Below are 24,158 nucleotides of genomic sequence, written 5' to 3'. Positions count from 1 at the left end.
AATTACGATTTAAATACATGCATTTACAGTGCCGGACAAAAAAACTGCATCACTTGTGAATTTTGCAAATAACGTGTTTTGCGCTGCATTGTGTGTTGGAGAAATGTTCTAATGCATTTGTTAGATGGAATATATATTTTTGTGAATGGAATTTAATAAAAAGACTCCATCTGATATACCTAATTGCCATAAATATCTCCCAAAGGGTAAAATCCGTAATTAACGGAAATATGAGAAATCATGCAAATGACAACCAAACACATTTTATTGCATTTACGTGTACAAACTGAAATGACAAGTTAATGTAACAGTATTATGTACTGTAAATCAGCAAAATAAATCCTATTATGTTGTTCCTCCTCGAGCTGCAATTACAGCCTTGCAAGATCTGGCATAGAGTTAATCAACTTCTGGATATATGGTTGCCCAGTTGCATCCAGGCGCCTCCGTAGCCAGGTGGGCAGGAGCAAGCAGTGCTTAGCACACGCTTCTTGATTAGGCCGGGGTTCGAGCCCGTGCCCACCAAGTACGGAGGATGCGGAAAGGTCAGGGAATGACCACCACATATCCCCAGAGCAATATGGCCTTAGTTGCTAATGCTCCTAAAAACCAAATAACAAACAAGCCGAATTTCGTAGTACCACACCCTTAGCTGAAGCTTACTTGGCTTCTTCTGAGCAATTTTAGACTTTTTTTTTTTTTATGAAAACCCCAAACACAAAAGGTATCAAAACCTATAGTACTTAGTACCGTGCATAGGTTGAAGGAGAAGTATGGGGGGGGGATAACGGAAACTTTGCTCTAGAGACTAAACATGGGTTTCACCACTTCAAGCCTCCAATAAGCAAAGTGGTGGTATTTCACCGTACAGCAATTTGCAATGGGGTTCAAATGTGGACTGTTGCCGGGCCAGTCCCACACTGTAATGCCAAAATTTCTGAAGTATGATTACACTTTAAGGGAAAAAACGAAGGGAAACATTGGTGTAAATATGTTTTAAGCCTTGTGAGACAAGAAGAGAAACTCTGCATTAAATCTGAATAGCATAAAACTTACCAATTTTTTTGTGTTGCAAGGTGCTGATTTCTGTTGAAAAATGCAGTTTTGGACGTCTTTGTGGTGATCCCTAATAACGGGTTTTATGCACTCCTCCAAGATAGCAGTGTAGATTTCTGCATTCACCGTTCCATTAATAAACTTAACTCGCCCCACCCTTTTACTTGTTATGCATCCTCACACCAATCTGACCGGCGGGGAACTTTACAGTCGGTGTTATGCAGTCAGAATGATATGTCTCCAATTTTGCGATGGGATGCGATGTCTTCTGACATATCGCATCCCATCCGAGCCATGCAGGTTGAATTTCGATTCATCAGAAAAGATGACCGTGTCCCATTGCTCTTTTGTCCGTAAAACATGCATTTTAGCCCAAGCAAGTCGCTTCTTCGTCATTTGTTGGGTCAACAAAGGCTTTTTCTGGGCCGATAGGCATGCAGACCACATTCTGAAAGCAATCTTTGGGCATTTCGTGCCCTTGTTTTTAACACCAGAGGCCATCTCAAAGTCCAGTTTTAGATCAAGAGCACTAGCATAGCACTAGCTGAAAAACTTTTTGCTGGGGTGAAAAACCTTAAATTTAGAACTTGGTGGTATTTAACTTCGATTTTTTTCTTGACAAAGTTCCTCTCTGTTGCCATTCCCTGAAATAAAAATTGTTTACTGTTTTGGATTTTTTTCTTAACAAATTTCTTGTTTGGAATTTCATGAAAATATAAATTGCTCATTTGCGTATGCGTGCGTGTGTTTGTCCCTTCTTTCAAGTATGATTTCAGAGTATCCTTCAACAGTATTCTTTTTCTGGTTTTTATGTTTGTAACTTCGAAAGTTTTAGCTGTTTTTTTTTTTTAAATCTAATTAAACTTTCTGAAAGTATTAAGATGACTGTCATAATTGTTAGTAATTAATTTTAAGATTATTTCTTATCTACTTAGTACCTTACTAAACACTGAAACTAACAACTTAATGTCATTTATTTTTCTCTTAATCAGCAAATAACCGTTTTTTTTTCCCCTTGGTTTCCAAAGTTGGAAAAAAACCAGACAAAGTTTATTTGTATAACTCTTTAATAACCAGTTAAGTTGGTTAACCTCTTTAGTTGTCCATTTTAAAATTCTTATCCTTAAAAAAATTTTACTGATAAAATTTACAAAAGCATATTTTATTTTTGATAACCAGCACACAAAAATTATTTTCCAAGATGTTAAACCGAATGTAAATTTCACATTAATATAGTTACCGTTTTTCTGAGAACACTTTACATGCTAGCAAACAGAATGAAAATCCGTCACTATAGTTTTTTTTTTTAGAACATACATTTTCTGTCCTTTTTTTCAGTTGAAAGTAAATGACTCGTGTTTGAGTCCTAGCATTGATTCCAGAATTAGGAGGAAGTCATCGGCGAATGGATTTTTAATAGTTAAAAGTACTAATTCTGAAATGACCAACGAAAAACCAGTTCTTGCTTCCAGCTGTCACTGAGCTGAATCCCGGAAAAAATATCCCTGGTAAAAATATCCCACTTTCTTGTTAAGATACGTAAACGTTTGATTATAATTTATATGATTTTTTGCAAATTTTAATTTGTGATTTTGATATAATTAAACTCTGATTGTCAGTAATGTGGTGTTTGTGAAATAATTGTATACTGTCATTATTTTAGCATTAAAAAATAAATATTTCCTTTTGTTTCCTCATACTGTCCTATTACAGTGAAAACGATGATTATTACATGATATAAATTTGAAAAGGATGTTTCTCCCCACTTGACGATGTTTTTAAATCACGAACTCATTTACCGATTTTAAAACAGCTGGATAGGGGGGAAACACCCTACCTCAGCTAAGATCCCACCTCGACAACACAAATCAATCAAAACGCTCTCGCCTTCACTGAAAATCAATCCATTTTGACTATGTTTTTAAATCACGAACTCGTTACCGGATTTTAAAACAACTGAATAGAGGGAAAACACCCTACCTCAGCTAAGACCCCCCCCCTCGATGACAAAAATCAATCGGAAAGAAAACGCTCCCGCCTTCACCGAAACACAAAATTCGACTATACAATTAATCCACATTTTTACCAGGGATATTTTTACTGGTTACCCACTGGAACATACTAGTCGACTTGGAATTTAGTTTCGATAGTTAAACCCTGCAATTGTAAAGTTTCTTTTGTGAGACTACGAAGGGGAATTTCATTCAATTTTGTGTTTAACCCATTCCATTGGTTCATGGACAGCTGTATGTAGGTTTTAGAATTTTGTAGCAGCACAACTAATTCATATTTTGCTTATGAATGTCACTTGAAGAGTTGACTGCATTCCCATTAACAGCAGAATGTAAATTCAAATTGCCAGATGCACAGTTGGCTTGACAGAACATACATTCTTTTTACTGATGTTCGAAAACTTCAACCGAAATTTTGGATGGCAGCACCACAAGTGAGGACCAAAAGTCGAATCAAAGGCAGAAAGGTATTGTAGCATTCAAACAAAAAACAAGCCTGGGTGCCTTTCCAGTGATATTATTAAACTGAGCACCTATGACACAGTTCTGGAACTTTTGCCTGACATCACGGATGTTTCTGCAACTTTTTTGTCGCCTGACATGGGTGCATCCGGTCTCTTTGTGAACATCCATTTATTTCCAAAGACATAACAGCTTCTGATTGGTTGAAAAATGTTGGAGTGCTTTACAAATTTTCATTCTTCTTCTTTGAATGAAAAAATTTCAATTCTTCTTCTTCTATGGGAAATTTTTTACATTCATTCACTGTCTGTAGCTAGCTTTGAAAATCTAAAATTCACTAGGTGGTGTAAATTTAGAATAAGATCAGCAAATTCATTCGCTTAACTTTTGATTCTCACAGAAAACAGACGTGTGCATTTATTTGTAAAATTTACAATATTTCCAGCATGTTTTGTCGCACAATGTGTACTTCCAAACATCAAGTTTATTTAAAACTAATATTGTCTCTTGTTTCCGAAAAATAGAAAACTGATACAGTTATAAAAAACAATAAGATTTTAATATCGAATGTTAAAAATGAATAATCGACTTTTAATGTGAAAAGCAGTGAGTGAACAGACAATTTTACTTCAACTAGAATAAAATATTTTTCTACAATTTATTTAAAAATTTAAGTTAACTTTGAAAAACACAAAATTAGATTAAGGCCATAATCACATTATCAAGTGATTGCAGGATGGGTAGAACTCAGAACTGGAAATGAGTTGGAGAATCAAATCGCTGCTATAAACGGTATAAAATCCTACCATAACGGGATTTGATGTATTTCACATATACAGTTGTTGTTGTTTTTGGTTTTTAGGAGCATTAGCAACTAAGGCCATATTGCTCCGGGATATGCGGTGGTCATTCTCTGACCTTTCCACATTTTCCGTATTTGGTGGTGACGGGCTCGAACCCCGGTCTAATCAAGAAGCGTGTGCTATGCACTGCTGCTCCTTCCCACCTGGCTACGGAGGCGCCTAACATATACAGTAAACCCCCGCTATTCGCGGGGGTTACGTTCCTGAGAAATGTCGCGAATACCGAGTTATGGCTCCCATAGTAATAAAGGGGTTCCGTTCTAAAGTATGAAATATATAAGAAAAACTAGTCTAAAATTTTGTCTATTTATGTATTATATGTACCTTCATAATATGACTATGTACATAGTGAAATGCAAGCATATGGCATCGAAATGAAAATAAGAAACAATTTAATATTAAATGTAATATTTATCAGAAATTTCAAACAAATCTTTCAAACCAGCGCCTTTGCTAGCAAAAAAAAAAAAAAAAAAAAAAACTTATCCCGCCAGTGCTATCACCAGTTTCGCTAAAGTGTTGATAAAGGAGTTTTGCCTTTTCACGAAAGATGAGTGAACTTAACGGAATTTTATTTTGAGTTCGGTCTTCTATCCACAGATTTAAAGCCTTTTCCATTTTTTTCTAATTTAACATTACAGAGCAAATTTTTGAAGCAATTAGCGCAGACACTACTGCGGATTTTTTCTTCTGATTTTTTGATTGATTGTACCCTTCACTCATTGATTTTATGTTTTGCCACTGAGGAAACACTTTCACCATTAGAAATTTTGTCTAATAACTCAATTTTATTCGCTAATATCATCACCTTTGATATTTCACATTTCTCTTGTTATTTGTAGCCATATTTTTGTACGGGTTAGAAAGAACTTGTCTACAATAAAGTCACTTTCGTCCGTTAACACACTCGAAAAAGTCTGTTTTACACTGCAAAATGGTAGATTTATCATTTTTGTAAGCATATCAATTTATGAATTGATAAATTTATTCAATTTATAAGCATATAAATTAAAAGCAAACGACGAAAACTTCCATTACAAGCGCATAACACATACCGAACAAGGATTAGCGAAAAACATCCACGCTCGCCATTTTGTCACCCCCCCCACCCACTGAGTGCTGTTTTGACTGGGAAAGATAATTTTAGCCACGCCCATGTTTTTTGTATGGCGGATAATATTCACGGCGCTTTAAAATTCACATGTTTTAGGTTTCATTTTATATTAAATCAGCGATCGCGAAACCGTGAATACAGATACCGCAAATAGCGGGAGTTTACTGTATTTGAATTGCCCAAATTGTTAACTTAATATGTATGTAATTCTCGCAGTGTGTTCTTTATACAAGAATTTGCACTGAATAGTAGTTGAACTGCCTTTATTCTGAAATCAGTATTTTTTTACTTTATAAAGAAACCAAAAAACAGATTATATTGAAAGTTTAAAATAATTTTTTGATATGAAACTTTTATTACAAAAAAAGCAGAAATTTCTGAACTATAAGTAAAATTGAAATCAATGATTATCCTTTCAGAAACTGCAGATGATGCAAAACATGGTCATGAATAAATGTGGCTACAAAATAGTAACTGTGATCATAACCCTAAAGGGGAAAAATAAGAAAACATTCAGGTTAATTAATAAAATACAACTAACCACAATAAAAAAAACTATGCTTGTTAATAAACAGAACATTACAATGGCATGGAAAATAATTTATATCAGGGTATGGAGGGACAAAGTATTAACAGTGCCTAAATAAATATTTTCTCTTTGCTAAATGTAACTGCTATCAACATAAAATTCTGGAACATCATGATATTTAATAAGGCATTTAATTTTAAGTTCAATTTTACAATTAACATTATTATCCAATTTAATGATATCAATTTATGAAAACAGAGATAGAAACAGCTAATTAGATTTTAATAACTCTCCAATGAGTAAAACCCCAATATCTCAGAATAATCATGGCAGTAATAAAGGTTAGGTGAAAGTTGATTATTTTAGAAGTTCCAAGGCTTTATTAGGCCAGTGCCTTAGATTTTAAAAGGATAAATAAAATAACAGTAAGTTGTTTATAGTGCCCCCCCCAGGGGAATGAAAATGAAAAAAAAAAAAAAAAAAAAACCACCAGTTATATCGATAGTTCATAATATCGAGAAAAGAGCAAAGAAAAGTTTGAATGTTTAATGTAATTTTACAATACAGTATATAATCAACATCACATTAGTAAATTGTATATTGTACAGCCACTCCCCAACTTATGTAAGGGTTGCATTCCACAGAACTCTATATAAGTTGGAATTTCCCTAAAGACATGTGCAACACTTGCAACTATGCACACCAAATTTGATCGAAGCAAAAAAGAAATGTTCGACAAACATGTAAATAGAATTATTTATTCAATTTTTTTTTATCTCATGTGCAGGAAAAATTTCAAAAGTGTACAAAATTATAAAAATTTTACTTTAATGTGGAAACCAGTGCGATGCTTGAACCTATTAAATCACCTGTTGCTTGCTACCACCTTGACTTGGGGTTTGCCGTACTTATCCTTAATATCTTCATAAATATTTCTTGCTTTTGCTTGAATGGCATTAGACTCAGGGAATACAGATACCGATTCCATCCATATTATTAATAGCTCTTCCATCTTCAACATAGCACCTGAATGCTCTTTTGTGATCGCTGTTGATCTTAAATGTGTTGGTCCTTTACACATGCACTGTCCTTTAAAATACGATTTACTGTTGAAGCAGCAAGACCTAATTCCCATGCAATAGATGACAAACTTTGTCTGCTTCTTAATTATTTTCATCTTCATTTCTAAATCAATTTTGTTTCATTTCCTAGCACTGCCACTCTTGCACTTTCTGTTGGTCACTTTTCCTTCATCATTGTAATATTAATATCGAATTACTGTGGACACAGAGTGAAACGGTGACAGAATAAATTATGACAAGTTTAATAATAGGAAAAAAACAAAAAAAACCACATTAGATTAGATACATACAAAAAGCTTTCGGTTGTTTTTGTCAACCTTCCTCAGTCAAACTGACAGTTAAGAGTCAGTTTGACTGAGGTAGTTGACAAAAACAACTGAAAGCTTTTTGTATGTATCTAATCTAATATATGTATGTGTTTTTTTTCCCTATTGGGTTCGCATTACGATATTTTCACAATACCTCCATTTATTCCTACAGGATGGAAAGTAAGTTTCTATATTTTTTGTCAGTTTGCACTGGCCAACAAAAACTTATGTAACGTGAAATTTACGTTAAGTCGAGTATTACATGAGTTGGGGAGTGCCTGTATATAAATCGTACTGTATTAGAATATGAATATTCAGAATACAATACTAAACAAGAATATGAAGATTATGCATTTTGTACTGATTGTAAAGTGTAACATTAATAATTTGTAAATTAGTTATTACAGTAATTACTGTATATAGTAGTATATATTTATAATATTTGTATGTGTGTGTGTGTGTGTGTGTGTGTGTGTTTGTGTGTGTATATATATATATATATATATATAGAATATTAAGGATAATATAAAGAACCATTAGAATAAGCAAATCAATCCAATAATAATACCATCAGGGACCTAAGAAAACGCAAAAATAAATTATTATCGCTTTTTACCGACAATCTAGATGACTTCAACTGGGGCCAACCACCCAGAATGAAGGCAAAAAACGACAAGAGGTTCTCTGTTTCTGTGATGATCAATATATGCTAAGTAATTTAAATCTAAACCAAATATAAACCAGTATAGGCCGAATGTAAATCGAATATAAATAAATCGAAAGATGATAATAAAAGTTAAGAAAATTTAGAAATATTAGAATCAAAGGTAAGAAATATAAGTAAAATATAAATGTAAGCATATATTAATCATCGTTGACCCGACAGAGAACGTAATTTAATGATTAAAATAAGATTAAATATATAATACATACTACATATTGACCGTATCTAGGACATAATGTAATAGTCGTCAAAATAATGTGGTCCCCCCCTATGTGATGGATACAGTAAAAATAAATAATTAAATTAACGCATAGAGAAACATGCAGATAGTAAGAAGAAAAACTAAAGGAGTAGGAATAATAGAACCTGAACTCCACAAAGGCGAAAAATAGTGGTATAGATAAGAAATAGTTTCTCCTACGTCCTCGGATTGCCCTAATAATTTCGGAGAAATAAAAATAAAGAGTGTAGGACAGTTTAAAGACATTACAAGATATAAGTTGTGGCTCGGGTATGCCCGGGATCGCAAACCCGTTCCTATAGTAGGACCTTGAGCTGAATTTGCATGTTATCTCAGCGTGAACCTAAGTAAATTTAAATGAATTTAACTATAAATTAAAAAAAAAAAAAAAAAAAAATGATACACTGTAATTTGCAAACCGGTGGGTACAAGTTTTCTACGCCGTAAGACACCAAGAATGCGAAGTGTATCCTATTTACATATATACATGGCACTATGTAGATTCCATTCAGAAGAGGGCAGTTAGGTTAATTAATGACTTCTCTAACAGAGTCTCTCCACTCGCTGTCTCATTGACGTACTGTTTCTTCTGGATGCCTTTTCTACAGATACTTCCACGGGCACTGTTCTTCTGAATTGGCTTCTATTATTCCTGCTCTCTTTCAAAACAGTCTGAACACGTGCCACCACCAGCCAACATCCATGTACTGTCCAACTTCAAACTCACAGAACCAACTTTTTGGAACAACCTTTCTTCATACGTGTTTCTTGAAAATTACAGTCTACAGAACTTGAAGTCTAATGTCAACAAATATCTTCTTTCGTCTTCTCAATCTCCAACCCGTGCACAGTACTATAGGCCAATACCTCTTGTGTTTGGGGTTTTCATAAAAAAAAAAAAAAAAAAAATTGCTCCTCTGTTATTCGGTTTCTTTTTAAATATTTATTTGATTTTATGAGTGAAAAAAATCTGCTTGCAAATATACGCTGATCTGAACAAAGCAGCATTTTCATGGCATTTTCTTTTATTAGGAGAAAATATTCAGATGGGAAAGACTTGTAGAATTCAAATAGTTTTTTTGCAGTCTATATACTTATCTTTGAATCACATTTTGGATTGAAGATCAATAATTTAAAGTTGTAATCTGGGATTGTAGTTTTCAGCCACAGAAGTAAATGGGTTCTCAAACAAAAGCTTATGTTTTTTCATGGGATTTTATATCAGAAAATCAACTTTCAAACTTGTCACAAGGTAATTGTAATAACGAAAGGCAACGATTCTTTAGAAATATATTTCTTCTTTAGCTCAATATAACATTCAAAGTGCAATAAATTGTCTTGCTCAATTGGGATTTAAATAATAACAACTTATTCTGAAATGATTTCAAGTCACCAAACAAATCAGACCAATTTTCCTTTTCCTTGAAGTTTTAAATTTAGAGTATTTAAATGACTAGAAATGCATGTATGAACTGCAATATCAAACAGCCACTCTATATTTGATAGTTGTTTTATTGGGTTCCCTTTTTTTGTGTTGAAACATTCAGTGATGTTTCAACAGCCACATTAAGGCCATGTGATCTTGTACAATTTACAGTTGAAATAACCACATTCATAATGTGTTGAAGATCTAATACTATCCCATAAACAGCTTCTTAATGTACAATGCTGTTTGTTGTTGTTTGCTTGTTATTTAGGAGCATTAGCAACTAAGGCCATATTGCTCCGGGATATGCTGTGGTCATTCCCTGACCTTTCCGCATCCTCCGTATTTGGTGGTGACGGGCTCGAACGCCGGTCTAATCAAGAAGCGTGTGCTACGCACTGCTGCTCCTTCCCACCTGGCAACGGAGGCGCCAATGTACAATGCAGTGAATTCCAATCGGAGTTTCAGCTCCAACATCTATCATTTTCTTGGTTAAATGTTTCCAATAAATCCAATGTTTTTACCAATCATATTTTTTGCACCACCAGTTGTGACTCCTACCAGGTTTTTAATATTTAATCTTAACTTTTCGATAGATTGGCAAAAATTTTCAAAAAAACGTATGTGTATATCACCCGTGCATACTCTGTAGATCAGCTAAATCTTCAACTGGTGCAAAATCATCATTAATTCCACGTATAAACATGAAGAGTTGGGCTGTGTCATTTACATCAGTACTGATGTAAATGACACAGCCCAACATTAAAATATTTCATTTGTTTTATGTTTTTCCAAAAGTTGTTCGAACAAATTCTTTCAAATATCTTCTACTCTTCGCATAATTGTTTGTTGAGACAAACTAACGTCTCGTATCATTGTTCGTTTCTCCAGGCAAATTTCTTCCACAACATTTAACAAAACGCTTAACCAATTCACCATCATTGAATGGTTTACTTTCAAAAGCGATCAAATGTGCAACTTGATAACTGGCACGTACAGCAGATAAATTTTACTGATATGTTTTCAGTATGTTTTGTTGTTTTCTTAATTCGTTTTGTAACTTTGAACACTTCTTTTTGTAGCACTCCTTTATGTTGATCATAAGATTTATGATTGGAATCAGTGTTGTTTTAAATTATATTCTTTAAAAACTCACACAGTCTCCCGTGAAAAAGCACATTGCTTTTTCATGATAATCAATGAAGAAATAGTCTTCAGTTCATCTTGGATCAAAAACATGACATTCCAAAACAATTTTCCCCTTTTGGAACATTTTTAAGAATGATTTTTTTTAATTCAATCCAAATTAATAATTAATTCAATGCAATGAACAAGCTATATCAAAATACATAACTGTATTTGGCGTATATATGACTGCACTGAACCACATGTACATGTTTGATACAGCCGAGCTGGACGCTTGCATGCCTGTACACGTAGTGGCGATCGATGCCGTTTTAGTTCATTTTCCACACGGGCATTATAAAAATTATTTGTGGGCTGGATCCATCCTGCAGGTTGGACACCACTGTTCTATAGGATCTTAGTTTGCTAACCATTGTACTTTTCTGGAATGCATTCCTTGTGATTGGAAATGCTGTAGTAAGAAAGTAACTGAAAATAATATACTGAGAATCAGAGTATAAGAAGTAAGGAAAATAAGTGAAATAATAATAAATAAAATATCAATTTAAAAATAAATAAATTATTTAGGGAGAAAGTTTGAAATAGCAAGCCTGCAAAAGAAGGCCTGTGGTAACAAAAACAGAAGAGAAAAGAGGAAAACATTTAAACACAATCACACGCTAGTGTATTTTTGTAAATGGCAAATAGAATAAGTGAAAGAAATTAAATGCAAAGAGATCAAAAATGCAAATGAAACTATAATATCATACCTCTTGCATTCTGAATACAACAGGCATTTTGCTTTCAGCACAAGCAGCAATGAAATTGTCAGGTAACAGTTCACCCTCTGCTAAGAACTTGTCGTCCTTCCCCTATATATATAATAAACAAAAATTTCTCATTAATATTCCAGTACATTTAAAATATATTGTGGTGGGAAGGGTATTATACATTTTATGCAGGAACAGAAATAGTTTAAAAGAATACACAAGGCTGCATAGAGCCATGGAAGAATTTTTAGGAACTACAGTTTTATATGAAATTATCTGAGGAGAATAATGGGGGAGAAGGGGGAAGTGGATTGTTATTAAACCAAGATGTTTCAGGAATTTCACTATTCTTCTGAGGTGGTATCCATATACTGTACACAAAATCCACACATCTATTGCTGTTAGCAGTTTATCATTTGCATTTATTGTTTTTAGTGTAAGAAGTTTGTCCAATTTTAATTGTGAGGTGGAGAACCAGTGCAAGACTTCAACATTTTATTTGTTGGTGAAACAAGTTATTTTTATTTTATTTTTTCTGTTATCTTCTGAATATATTCACACATCTAGCTTAGTTTTACTATCGCTTTTAGCAATAGAGTAAGAAAATCTGTTATGTCCATCACTTCAGTGAAACAATTAATATTTTTTATTATTACAAGGAACCCCAACCTGTGGAGTTAGCAGGTTAGGTTTTTTTCAGTGAGGAAATAGCTTTTCTGATATCTGCTTATGGTCACTTGGACATAAATCTTCTATTGAAATTATCTTTTTGCATCCAGTTCCACAACAAAGGAACTGGAAGCAAAAAGTAATTTTGACATCACATACTTGGATTTCAGTAAAGTATCTGATACTGCTTCACACAGAAGACAACTACATAAATTGGAGCAGTATGGTATTAGCGACAAATTACTGCCATGAACAGGGTTCTTTAGGAGGTAGTGTTCTCATATATTTTCTTCAAAATATGCCTTGTTTTTACAGTGCCTGAAGCATTACCTCATGCTGTATGGAGTCAAAAGCCTTTTCATAATCCATAAATGGTGCCTCCGTAGCCAGGTGGGCAGGAGCAGTAGTGCATAGCACGTGCTTCTTGATTAGACCAGGGTTCAAGCCAGTGACCACCAAATATGGAGGATGCAGAAAGGTCAGGGAATGACTACCACATATCCCCGGAGTAATATGACCTTAGTTGCTAATGCTCCTAAAAACCAAATAACAAACAATCCACAAATGACATGCATAATGGTGTTTTATATTCACTTGCTTTTTCCATTAGCTGTGATATTACATGAAGATGATCCATAGTTGAGAATCCTATCCTAAAACCAGCTTGCTCTTTTGGCTGACTCCCATCAAGTGTTCTTTCTAATCTGTTAGTGTCGTCACACATCTATGACAAGCTAACCAATTAGCTTGTCATAGATGTGTGACAAGCTAATTGGTCTATAATTTCCAACTTTTGATTTACTCCTTCTCATGTAGCAAATTATGATTGCATTATTGCACTCCTTAGGCGTCACACCTTTCCTAATGTATTTTGTGAAGAGTTCTGCCAGTTTCAGTGTCATGTCTTGTCCTCCTAATTTTAACAACTCTACAGTAACTTCATCTTCACCTGGGGCTTTTTGGTTCTTCATTTTCTTCAATGCATGGTCTATTTCATCAAAAGGATATTGGGTATGTTGTATGTGTTGCTAATTAGTGATCTCTTTCCCCCACTACTCAGGAGTATATTACAGGCCAAATGACTCTAAAGAGTATTACAAAAATCTTTTAAGGCAGACTGAATGTACTAGTAAGTATGATTGCTTCACTGTAGGTGACCTCAACCATATATAGTTCAGAAATATATTACAAGGAAACAGTTTTCTAAACAAACTGGATGACTGTTGCTTATCCCAGCATGTCCAAGAGGGTACAAGGGAATCCTATATCCAGTTCTTACTAAGGAACCTAGTTGTACCAAAAACCTGGAAATGGAGGAACCGATGCAGGCTATGAGACCAGAACATGAGTTTTATATAAAGAAACCTATGTGGACAGAAGTAAAGGCAAGAGTTTCAATTTCAAGAGAGGAGAATATAAAAGACATATTTCTTAGACTTAATTAAATGAGAAGACTACTATATGGTGTCCAATACAAATAAGTATTGAAAAATATTCAAAGGATTTATTCTTGAAGCCACAAATGTATTTGCACCAATGGTTAAGGTACAGAAACATAAGACACCAAAATGGGTGAAAAGTGAGATTAAGAGTTTAACTAAGCAAACAAAACAAGCATGGGACAGTTATAGACAATGATTCTGACTTAATAAAAGTAATATTTTTTTTTACTGTTATTAAAAAAAAAAAAAAAAACCCACTACCCACCTCATCTGTCTATACCCCTCTAATAATTTTTCTAACTTTTCCTTAAATTTTTAAGGAAATGCTAGACATACCTTAACTTAAATTTATAAATACATTTAATTTATTCCATAACCCAGGATGGAAGTTTGTTCCAATCTCTCTCTGGCTGTAAGCAAATTCTTTGCACATCTGTTCTACAACCATCCTTTTTTGATTTCAGTTTTTGTACCCTTATGTGAGTCATCTGATAAAGAATAAAGATGCCATCAGAATTTAGTTTACTCAATCAATTTAAAGCCTTAAACACTACCATCAGGTCTCCCAGCAGGTGCCTAGTCTTCAAGCACTGCAATTTGCAGAACTGAAGTATTTCAGGGTAAAAATACTTTTTATACCCTTGATGCTCTCCTCTGCATCCATTCTAACAGTTCCACATCCTTCTTAAAATGAAGCTCAAAGACCTGCATGTAGTGATCAAGTTGAAGCCTAACCATTGGTTTATAAAATGGGATGATCATCTCCATGTCCCTGCTGGCAACGTTCCTGTATACTATTAACAGAACCTCATGAGCTGTCCTAGTAACAAGTCTGCACTGTTGTTCAGGTTGGTCAGTACAAATACCCCTAGATCTCTTTCATTCTCTGCCACCTTCAGTGTGGTACCACCAAACTGGTATGTCACTCCGGGATTACTACTCATACGAAGTACCTTGCAAATATCAATGTTAAATCTCAGATGCCAATTCTCTGTCCATGTGCTTAATTTTGCTAGGACTTGCAGTGGTATGCATTGATTGCTGTCATTAACTATCCTGCCAACTTACAAGGTATGGCTATTAAATAAAGAGACTGTTGTAATAAAATAAACATAATGAAATATTTCATACTTTACAAGTTATCCCCTTCAAAATAATGCTTCAAAAATTGCTTTGGGCTTGTGCACACTGTTCTATACATTTCTTCCAAGCACAAACATTTCTGGAAGTCATCTTCTGTAAGCCCTTTTAATATTTCAGGTCTTTTTTTTTAACGTCTTCAATGGACTAAAAATGGATTCCCTTAAGCACACTTTTAAGTTCAGGGAAGAGAAAAAAAAAGTCACAAAGGGATAGGTCTGGCAAGTAGGGTGCATGATCACACACAGGAATTTGTTTTTTGGCCAGAAACTGGTGAACAGAGAGCAACATCGTGTGCTGGAGCACTGTCTTGATGGAGTATCCAACCGTCCTTCCACAATTCAGAACTCTTACTTCAAATTTTTTCATGTGGTCTTCAGAACTTCAATGTAGTATGTTTGATTGACAGTGTGATTTGGTGGGACATATTCAGCCATAATATTTTCAATAATATCGAAGAAAAGAAGAAGTATGGTTTTAATTTTTTTTTTTTTTGATATTCTTGCTGTTTTTTTTTTTTTTGGTTTGGGGAATTGTTTTGTCTTCCACTGCAATGACTGTCCTTTAGTTTCTGGGTCATACTGGAACAGCCAACTTTCATCACAAGCAATTACAGTACTCAGAAAGCCTGGATCCTCCTCAATTTTTTTTCAGAACATCTTCACAAACTTGGAGTCTTCTCATTTTCTTAGTTTTGATCTTCATTCGAAATTTTTGGCATCATCTTGGTACACACTCTTCTCATGCCTAAATTTTCAGTTAATTTTTCAGTTTCTTTGTCCATATTGAGTTCTGATGCAACCATTTTAATGCTTAAACGACAATCTCTTCTAATCAATGTCCTCACCCAGTTCATATTTTCATCAGTTTTCATGGATATCAGATGGCCTGGTTATTTATTGTCTTCCACATTCTCTCTCTTCCTTCCAAGTCTTCTTTACCATTCAAACATGTGAGCTCTTAACATATCTTCCCCATTAAATTGACGTAAGAACTCAAATTTCAGTTGGTGTATTCTTTAGTTCTGTTAAAAATTTGAGGCTGATTTGTTGTTTGATTCTCTCATCTGTCATTTTTCTGGCAAACTGCAAAAACACAGGGAAATGAAAACCTGTCTCACTGCAAACAAATGAATGTGTTGAAACACGACTTGGCAGACAACTAGGGAACTACTGTGCCTTTGTTTCACAAGTGGCACTTGGCATGTAGTGGCTGTGCACACAGTCATGTTATTTAATAGCCACATTTTGTATGCATTATCTGCAAACTTATACAATAAGCTTGATATGCCTTAATCAAAATAAAACTGATGGAAGCCTATAATGCTGAATGACACCACTGATAATAGTAGTCCAAAAAGAGCAGTTCCCCATTTTACAGCCACTCTGTCTTATACCACTCAACCATCTTATTTATTCATAGCGGTAACTTGTTCCTAATGCTACTGCTCCAATCTGTAGGGCTGTTTTTCACATGCAACACTGTTAAAAGGTTTGATGAAATTGATGTATATGATATTAATTTTTTTGCATCTAGTTTCCTTGTTGCTGTGTCATAGTTGCTAATCAGATTGGTCAGACAAGAACTACCTTTAACTAATCCATGACTGTGTTTTCCATATAATTCCTGACAAGATAATCCTGTAATATTTCTTTAAAGAATGGCTCCATTATTTTCCTTGGAACTCAAGTCAAGCTTTCAGGTATGTAATTACTCACTTTATTCATTGATGCCACTTTGTGGAGAGGAAAGATGTTTGCACGTCTCCAGATCCTATCCCTGAATCCAAGGATGCTCTCATAGTTATGGCTAAAGGTTTGCTTGTTGGCTTTTTTGCTGCTGCTTTTAACAAAATTGGATGGTATCAGTAGGGGCTTTGCATACCCAGGGTCTTGAGCTGGATACTTTCTTGGTGATTCCCTTCTCTCTCTCTCTCTCTCTCTCTCTCTCTCTCTCTCTCTCTCTCTCTCTCTCTCTCTCTCTCTCTCTCTCTCTCTCTCTCTCTCTCTCTCTCTCTCTCTCTCTCTCTCTCTCTCTCAGGCTAGCTAATTTTTTTTTGGCTGGTGCAGCATAAGCCTCAGGCTTCCTTGCACCATATGGCTAATAATAATAATAAGACATAATGATGTAAAGAACAAAACCTTTTATGCATCAGTCAAAAAAAAAAAAAAAAAAAACCCAGAATATTCATACTATTCCCTTTCTGACAAGTTAATCATCCAATTTGTTCATGAGATTCAACCTTCTGTTATTTCCTGAGATTTTGTATCTATGTCTCTCCTCTGGTTCATGTTTCACCCTCAAGAGAGAACAGACTTTCCTTCCTCATTCATTTTACTCAATCCCTTCAGTGCCTTATACACCACAATTCGATAGACCACCTCTTAGATGTTCAGTTGCAAAACTTCACAATCCACTTCATTCTTCATATGTGCATTGCTTTACATTTGTCAGAAATCTGGTAGCCCTTCTCTGAACCCTCTCCAAAAGTTCTATGTCATTTTTTAGATGCAGTCTCCAGAACTGCATACAATATTCACAATGCAATCTAATCGCAGCACATTAATAAAGAGGAATAATCATGCTCTTCTCCCTACTAGCAAAGATAACTATATATCAAAAAAAAAAAAAAGGACTCCACGTGCCTCTCTACCTGCCTGTTTACAGCGCAGAGAAAGTTTCATGTAAGATTGAATCATAACACCCGAGTCTTTTTTTCACCTTGAACCACTTTTAACTCCTCTCTCCCTAATTTATATGTGACTCCAGAGTTTCTTTACTCCAAATACATGGCATTACCTTAAGAAGCATTAAACTTTAGTTTCAACATTTGGACCATATGTGGAACCGATTCAAAACTTTCATAACATGGCTTAGGTTTAAGATTGTTAACTTCCTTCCCACTTTCAAATTATTAGCAAACTTGAGACACCTTGTCTCAGATACCCTTATCAATATCATTTATGAAAATTAGAAAGAGGAGGGAACAACAGATTCCTGAGGGAATCTCACTTGTTATGATGGTCCATCCTGAAGACATACTTTTATAGCAGCCCTCTGTCTCCTATCTTTTAGCCATCCTTCAATCCAGGTAGGACCTTACCAGTAACTTCAACTTCTTCCTGTTTACACAGTAGCATTCTATGAGGGATCACATCAAAAGCTTTACTAAAGTTTTTATATATAATATCAAAGTTTTTGCCTGCATCCAACTGCTTCATGACTACATCATACTAATTTACCAGATTGGTTAGGCATAGCCTCATCTTAATAAGCCCATGCTGGGATCTGTACAAGATTCCATACTTCTCCAGATGGTCCTGAATGGCATCCTTAACCACAGACTATGATCTTTCCTACTACAGAAGTCAAACTCAGTGGCCTGTAGTTACCTAATAACTCTTTGGCACTGCCTTCGTGAGTGAGAGACATCACTTACCTAATAACTCTTTGGCACTGCCTTCGTGAGTGAGAGACATCACTTCTGTAGTCCAAGGGGATCTTCCCAGATTCTAATGACAAGCTCATTAGCATTCCCAATGGTTTGATACACTCACATGGAGCCTTTTTATTATAATAATATATGCCAACAACTCCTGCAGCCTTACTCTTCTTTAATCTCAGTAGCTTATCTAGAAAATGCTTGTGTGAGATCATTATGGAGTTGGGTATGAGAGTACACGTGAACAGGCAAAGTTTTTACAGCTCCAGCTCATAAAGAAGTTTTCTTAAATTTTTTTTTTTGACTTAAACTGGCATATTAATTTATTTTCTAGAGTTGCTTTATATTCCTAGTAACTATACTTTAGTTTAATTTGAACTTAGAGATTTTGTAGGTATTACTTAGTATCGGTAAGGGTATCTAATCCACATGTTGGACAAGTTTTACAGCTCCCGCGAACGCCGTTTTTAATTATATTTAGCCGGTTTATTGACTTAATTGTTAGATTAAATTATTTTCTATAAGTAGCTTATGGACCTAGTCAAGCCCCGTGGTTTATTTTTAAATTAGATAGTGCAATTTTGAAGGTAATTAATACCTCGTGTCCATAGGTAAATCTACGGACACAAGGTAAATTCGTAACTTGCTGCCATTGTTATACGATACATGTACCCCGAACCAGATAGCGTAAGGTTCAACAGAAAACTAGATAGTGAGTATAGCAGTATCAATTAATCAGTAAAATTTACTAATCTTATTAAATATCATTGTCAATTAAGTTGTACTTTTTTAACTAAATACATATAACGACCTAGTTTTTACAAACGTAACATTATAAATTAATACATATAACTTGACAGGAGATAAGAAAGTCATAACGTAACTCGAGATAATATTCGATACTGAAATACATATACAGGGTGTCTCAAAAATACACGGCATAACTTCAGGAATGAGTTCCTCATACATAGACAATAAAATATTTTATATCCGGAAATGCATAGTTCCGGAAATGCTTGGTTCCCGAGTTAACAGGAATGCCTTATCTCCCACAGGTGATTTCCTTCATCACAAGGTAAAAGTACTGACAGAATCTGGTGGTTTTCCATTCCAAGCATATACTCAAATCAGGAGCAAGCGGATATGCACTTTATGTACAGTTTGCTCTGGAGGCTCATCGTTTGTACCACGAAAGATGTCCAGACAGGAAAACATTTGAAGGTATCCATCACCGCCTTTGTGAACATGGGACCTTTACACCTCATGCTACCGACAGAGGATGACCAAGATCTATGACTCCTGAAGTAGAGGAGGAGATTTTGGATGTTTTGCACGCCACTCCTAGAATCAGCACATGCAGAATAGCAGTGCAACTGGCTGTTCAACGTTCGACTATTTGGAAAGTGTTGCGAGAACACCAACTGTATCCTTACCATCTGCAATGGGTACAGGCCTTGTTACCAGCAGATTACCCTGCACGAGTAATGTTCTGCCAGTGGTTTTTGCAGCAGCGTGGTACAACTCCTCACTTTCCTGCCTTAGTGATATTCACAGATGAAGAACAGTTCACATGAGACAGGATCCAAAACTTTCACAATCAGCATGTATGGGCTGAGGAAAACCCACATGCAATTCTTCCATCACATCACCAACAGCCTCAACATGTGGGCAGGTGTTTTTGGTGATAAGTTATTTGGGTCCCCTGTACTTCCAAACAAACTCACAGGGCAGGCGTACAGAAACTTTCTGGAAAACAACATACCTGATTTCTTGGACGACACACCACTGATCATTTGCCAACAAGCACACTTCATGTATGATGGTGCTTCCGCACATTTCAGCCACCTAGCCCGCAATTATCTGAATTAAAGGTTTCCTGGTAGATGGATAGGTAGAGGTGGACCAACTGCCTGGCCTCCACGCTCATCTGATTTAAACCCACTAGATTTCTTCTTGTGGGGCCATTTAAAGTCATTGGTGTATTCGACTCAGTAGCTGATGTGGAAAGTCTCCACAATCAAATTGTGGCAGGTTGTGAGACAACATGAAACATGCCAGGAATTTGGCATCGTCTTCGCAAGTCCACGAGACGTCGATGTGAGGCCTGTATTCAGGCAGAATGTGGACATTCTGAACAATTACTATGTGAACAGTTTAGTGTCATAGACAGACCTAACTCGGGAACCAAGCATTTCCGGAACTATGTTGATATAAAATATTTTTATTGTCTACATATGAGGAACTCATTCCTGAAGTTATGCCGTGTATTTTTGAGACACCCTGTATATAGCATTATAACTGCATTGGGATATAAGTTTAGAGTTATATTTTGTATTGGAATTTTATTTCAAATTGAATAGAAATCATGACTCAGACCAGAGAAGCAAAGCAAAAGGCTCAAACTAATGAGAGTGCTGTTGTTCAGGGGAGAACTGAATGGGGCAGTTGTCCTCTGAATCACCACCTTTTGAAATGCACTGCTTGTTTGATGTTTGTGGAGCAATCAGGAACGGGACATGATACTGCCAAGGGGACATACACACACATACACGCACACTGTATGTGTGTGTGTGTGTGTGTGTGTGTGTGTGTGTGTGTGTGTGTGTGTGTGTGCGCGCGATGTAAGAAGTGTGAGGAAATCAGGTGCCAACTCTGCGTTGTTATGGGTCTATAAGAGAGCTTGAAGGACAGGGTGGAAGGATTTAAATTGAGGGACCCATCAATGCTAGAGCTTGCACTTGAGCATCACACAACACAGCGGCAAACCCCAAAGCAGAATGCGCTGGTCCCAAAGGAACTAGTTGTTGTTGGTGACTATTGTCAGGGAAACTGGGAATATCGTACAAAAAGGATAGGTGGAACAGGATCAGGGTATGTTTGCCAAGGGCAAAGGTTGATGATGTTGTAGAGCGGATATCATCTTTTAAGGGCACAAAGGGTGATATTGTTGTGCACGTTGGCACTAATGATATTAAGAGTAGGAGACTGGCGGAATTACTTAACAAGTACAGGTCAATGTTGAAAAAAAGCAGTGAGTTAGGGTCGAATTTGAAAGTGTCTGCAATTCTGCCCAGAGACGATAGGAGAGAGTACAGGATAAAGTCTTGTCGATCAATTCGGCCTTGGAGAGATTGTGCAAGGCTCAAGGGGTAGATTTTTCTCAGCCTGGTCTGTGCTTGTTAACAGGAGAGACTGCTTCTACAGGGATGGGATACACTTAAATAGAAAGGGTGCAAGAATATTTGCTGATGCTATTGAGGCAGAGTTAGGTGGGTAGGAAAACTGCTAGCTTGGGGGATTTACACGGGCTAATAGATTAACAGTAGCCGCTGACAGAGGTGAAAGTGATTCTTGCACTGCTTCTATTGAAATGTAATTGAGAAGCAGCCTGGAAAGCAAGGCAATGGGAATTTCCAGGACTGCTGGGAGTCATAGTGGAACAAGTAAATACATGGGCTGTGTTAGGGTAACTAAGAGTAGAAACAGGTGCATGTATACTTGCATGTACACCAATGCTAGGAGTATAGTTAATAAATTTGATGAGCTTGAAGTGCTAATCAAGACATCAAAGGCAGATACTGTTGGGATATCAGAGATGTGGTGTCACACAGACATAAGCATTGCAGAATTGGAATTTGCGGAGTACAATATGTACAGAAAGGGAAGGTTTGTTTGTTGGTTATTTGGTTTTTAGGAACATTAGCAACTAAGGCCATATCATTATTTTTCTCTTTCTTGGTGATTCCCTTCTCTCTCTCTCTCTCTCTCTCTCTCTCTCTCTCTCTCTCTCTCTCTCTCTCTCAGGGTAACTCGGGAATTTTTTTTTTTTTAGGTTGGTGCAGCATAAGCCTCAGGCTTCCTTGCACCATGTAGCTAAGTAGTAGTAGTAATATTGCTCCGGGAATATGTGGTGGTCATTCCCTGACCTTTCCGCATCCTCCATCCTCTGTATTTGGTGGTCACGGGCTCGAACCCCGGTCTAATCAAGAAGTGTGTGCTACTCACTGCTACTCCTGCCCACCTGGCTACGGAGGCGCCAGGAAGAGAAGGGCAACAAGATTAGTGAATGGAACAAAAGGGGTGCTCTTATGAAGAAAGGCTTAAGTTTTGCAAATTACAGTGTCTGGAGACTAAGCACCTGTGAAGTGATCTGATTGAGATGCATAAATCCTTGAATGCTTTGAGCATGCTCAATGCTGATGGGATTCTTCTTCTTGCTCAGAATAATCACCTGAGATGGCATACATTCAAATTGAGGAAAGCCAATTGTAGGATAGATGTGCGGAAGTTTGCCTTTAGCCAGCCAGCCAGCAGGTGGTTGAGTGCTGGTACAAACTTCCATCGGTCACTGTAGAAGTTGATAGCTTAAACAGATTCAAGGCAGAACTAGACAAACATTTGGAACAAATGGATGGGTGAAATGAGAATGGGATGCGTTTTTTTTTTTTTTTTTTTATTTGCTGATGCTATATAAGCTTGCTTTCTTGCATCGTGTGCCCTTGCTAATGCTAATTATATTACTTATTTTACAGCAGTTCCGACATCTTGACACTCCCAGAGTTTCAAGCCTGCTTTCAATTGTAAATACTGATAAGTATCCATTCAGCTCATCTGCCATGTCTACCAGGCTTTCTATGGACCACCCACTAGAACCAATTTAAGGGACCTATTGGATTTACTACCTTCTTTCTTGTGTTTCACTCCAGCAGTGACTTTGTTACATATTCTCTTACAATTGAAATCATTTATTGTCTGTCAATAGACAATTGACAGACATCAATGATTGTCTGTCAATTATCTATTGATAGGAAGATAGGAACTGTCAATAGACTCCATAAACTTCCAGGTGCTTCATTTCTTTTAGATTCAACAATTGTCATTCCACTTTCTTCTCAGTCAGATGATCCTAACCACTGTGCCATCCTTTTCCTTACAGTGTTAACATCAACAAAGAATTATTGGCTACTTTTATTTGCATTCTTAGCTGAACACTGCTCATAATCTGCCTTAGCTTGCCTAATCACCCTGGTGATTTGATTGCAGAGTAGTTTGTACTTATGTAGGGTTCTGTGTCCTCTGATAATTTACATTATAAGAGAATATGTAACAAAATCACTAATGGGGTAAGTCGAGTGGAAGCTGATTACAAGAAAGCATTGAAAAAAAGCTAAGAATGGGAATCAGGACTTCTCACATATGAATACAAAAAAGAAAAGGTTTGGTTTGGTTTGGTTTGGTTTTATTGGCGCATTAGCATCTAAGGCTATAATGCGCCAAGACCAGGTAATATATAAAAATTTAACATCTCAGTGACCTAATTAATTAGGCCACCGTGTCCAGATCTAATTACAATGATAAATCAATAAACGAAATAATAATAACATGAATTTTAAATACGATTAAAAACGTTTATTGCTTTCAAAAAGCTAAAAATAGCAGACACATTGTCATTGTCAGATAAAATCTGACTGAGTGTATACGGCTCAGTCAGATGGTTAAAAGCGGTAAAACGGATATTGCTAAAATCTGGACAGTCAACTAAAATGTGTCTAATTGATAAAATTGTGCCACAGGACTCACACATAGGAGGGTCATCAGCCCTCAGCAAAAACGAATGAGTCAAATGACTATGTCCTATGCGGGTCCGGGCGAGAACAACTTCCTCTTTACGATTCCTGCGCAGACTAGACTGCCACGGTTCAATAAAAGGCTTTATAAGATATAATTTATTCGCAGTCTGTCTATTCCACGAA

General features: G+C 36.0%; 1 protein-coding gene across 1 annotated transcript in view; it reads right to left on the bottom strand.

Annotated features, from left to right (window-relative positions):
• Nucleotides 1-5,753: 5,753 nt before the first annotated feature.
• Nucleotides 5,754-24,158, bottom strand: part of LOC150091082 (S-formylglutathione hydrolase) — a 128,875-nt gene continuing 110,470 nt past the window's right edge. The window contains exons 7-8 of the mRNA XM_090381713.1: nucleotides 11,713-11,814; nucleotides 5,754-5,995 (exon numbers count right to left, since the gene is read on the bottom strand). Of these exons, the coding sequence (XP_090237839.1) occupies nucleotides 5,915-5,995; nucleotides 11,713-11,814 (183 nt within the window). The 3' untranslated portion in view covers nucleotides 5,754-5,914. The remainder of the gene's footprint in view (nucleotides 5,996-11,712; nucleotides 11,815-24,158) is intronic.

The sequence above is a fragment of the Mastigoproctus giganteus genome, chromosome 1 (assembly GCF_048544385.1).
Source record: "Mastigoproctus giganteus isolate SK-2022 chromosome 1, ASM4854438v1, whole genome shotgun sequence".
In the NCBI taxonomy this organism is placed as follows: domain Eukaryota; kingdom Metazoa; phylum Arthropoda; class Arachnida; order Uropygi; family Thelyphonidae; genus Mastigoproctus; species Mastigoproctus giganteus.
Note: the sequence above shows the minus strand (reverse complement) of the source record. Positions and strands in the feature narration are given on the sequence as shown.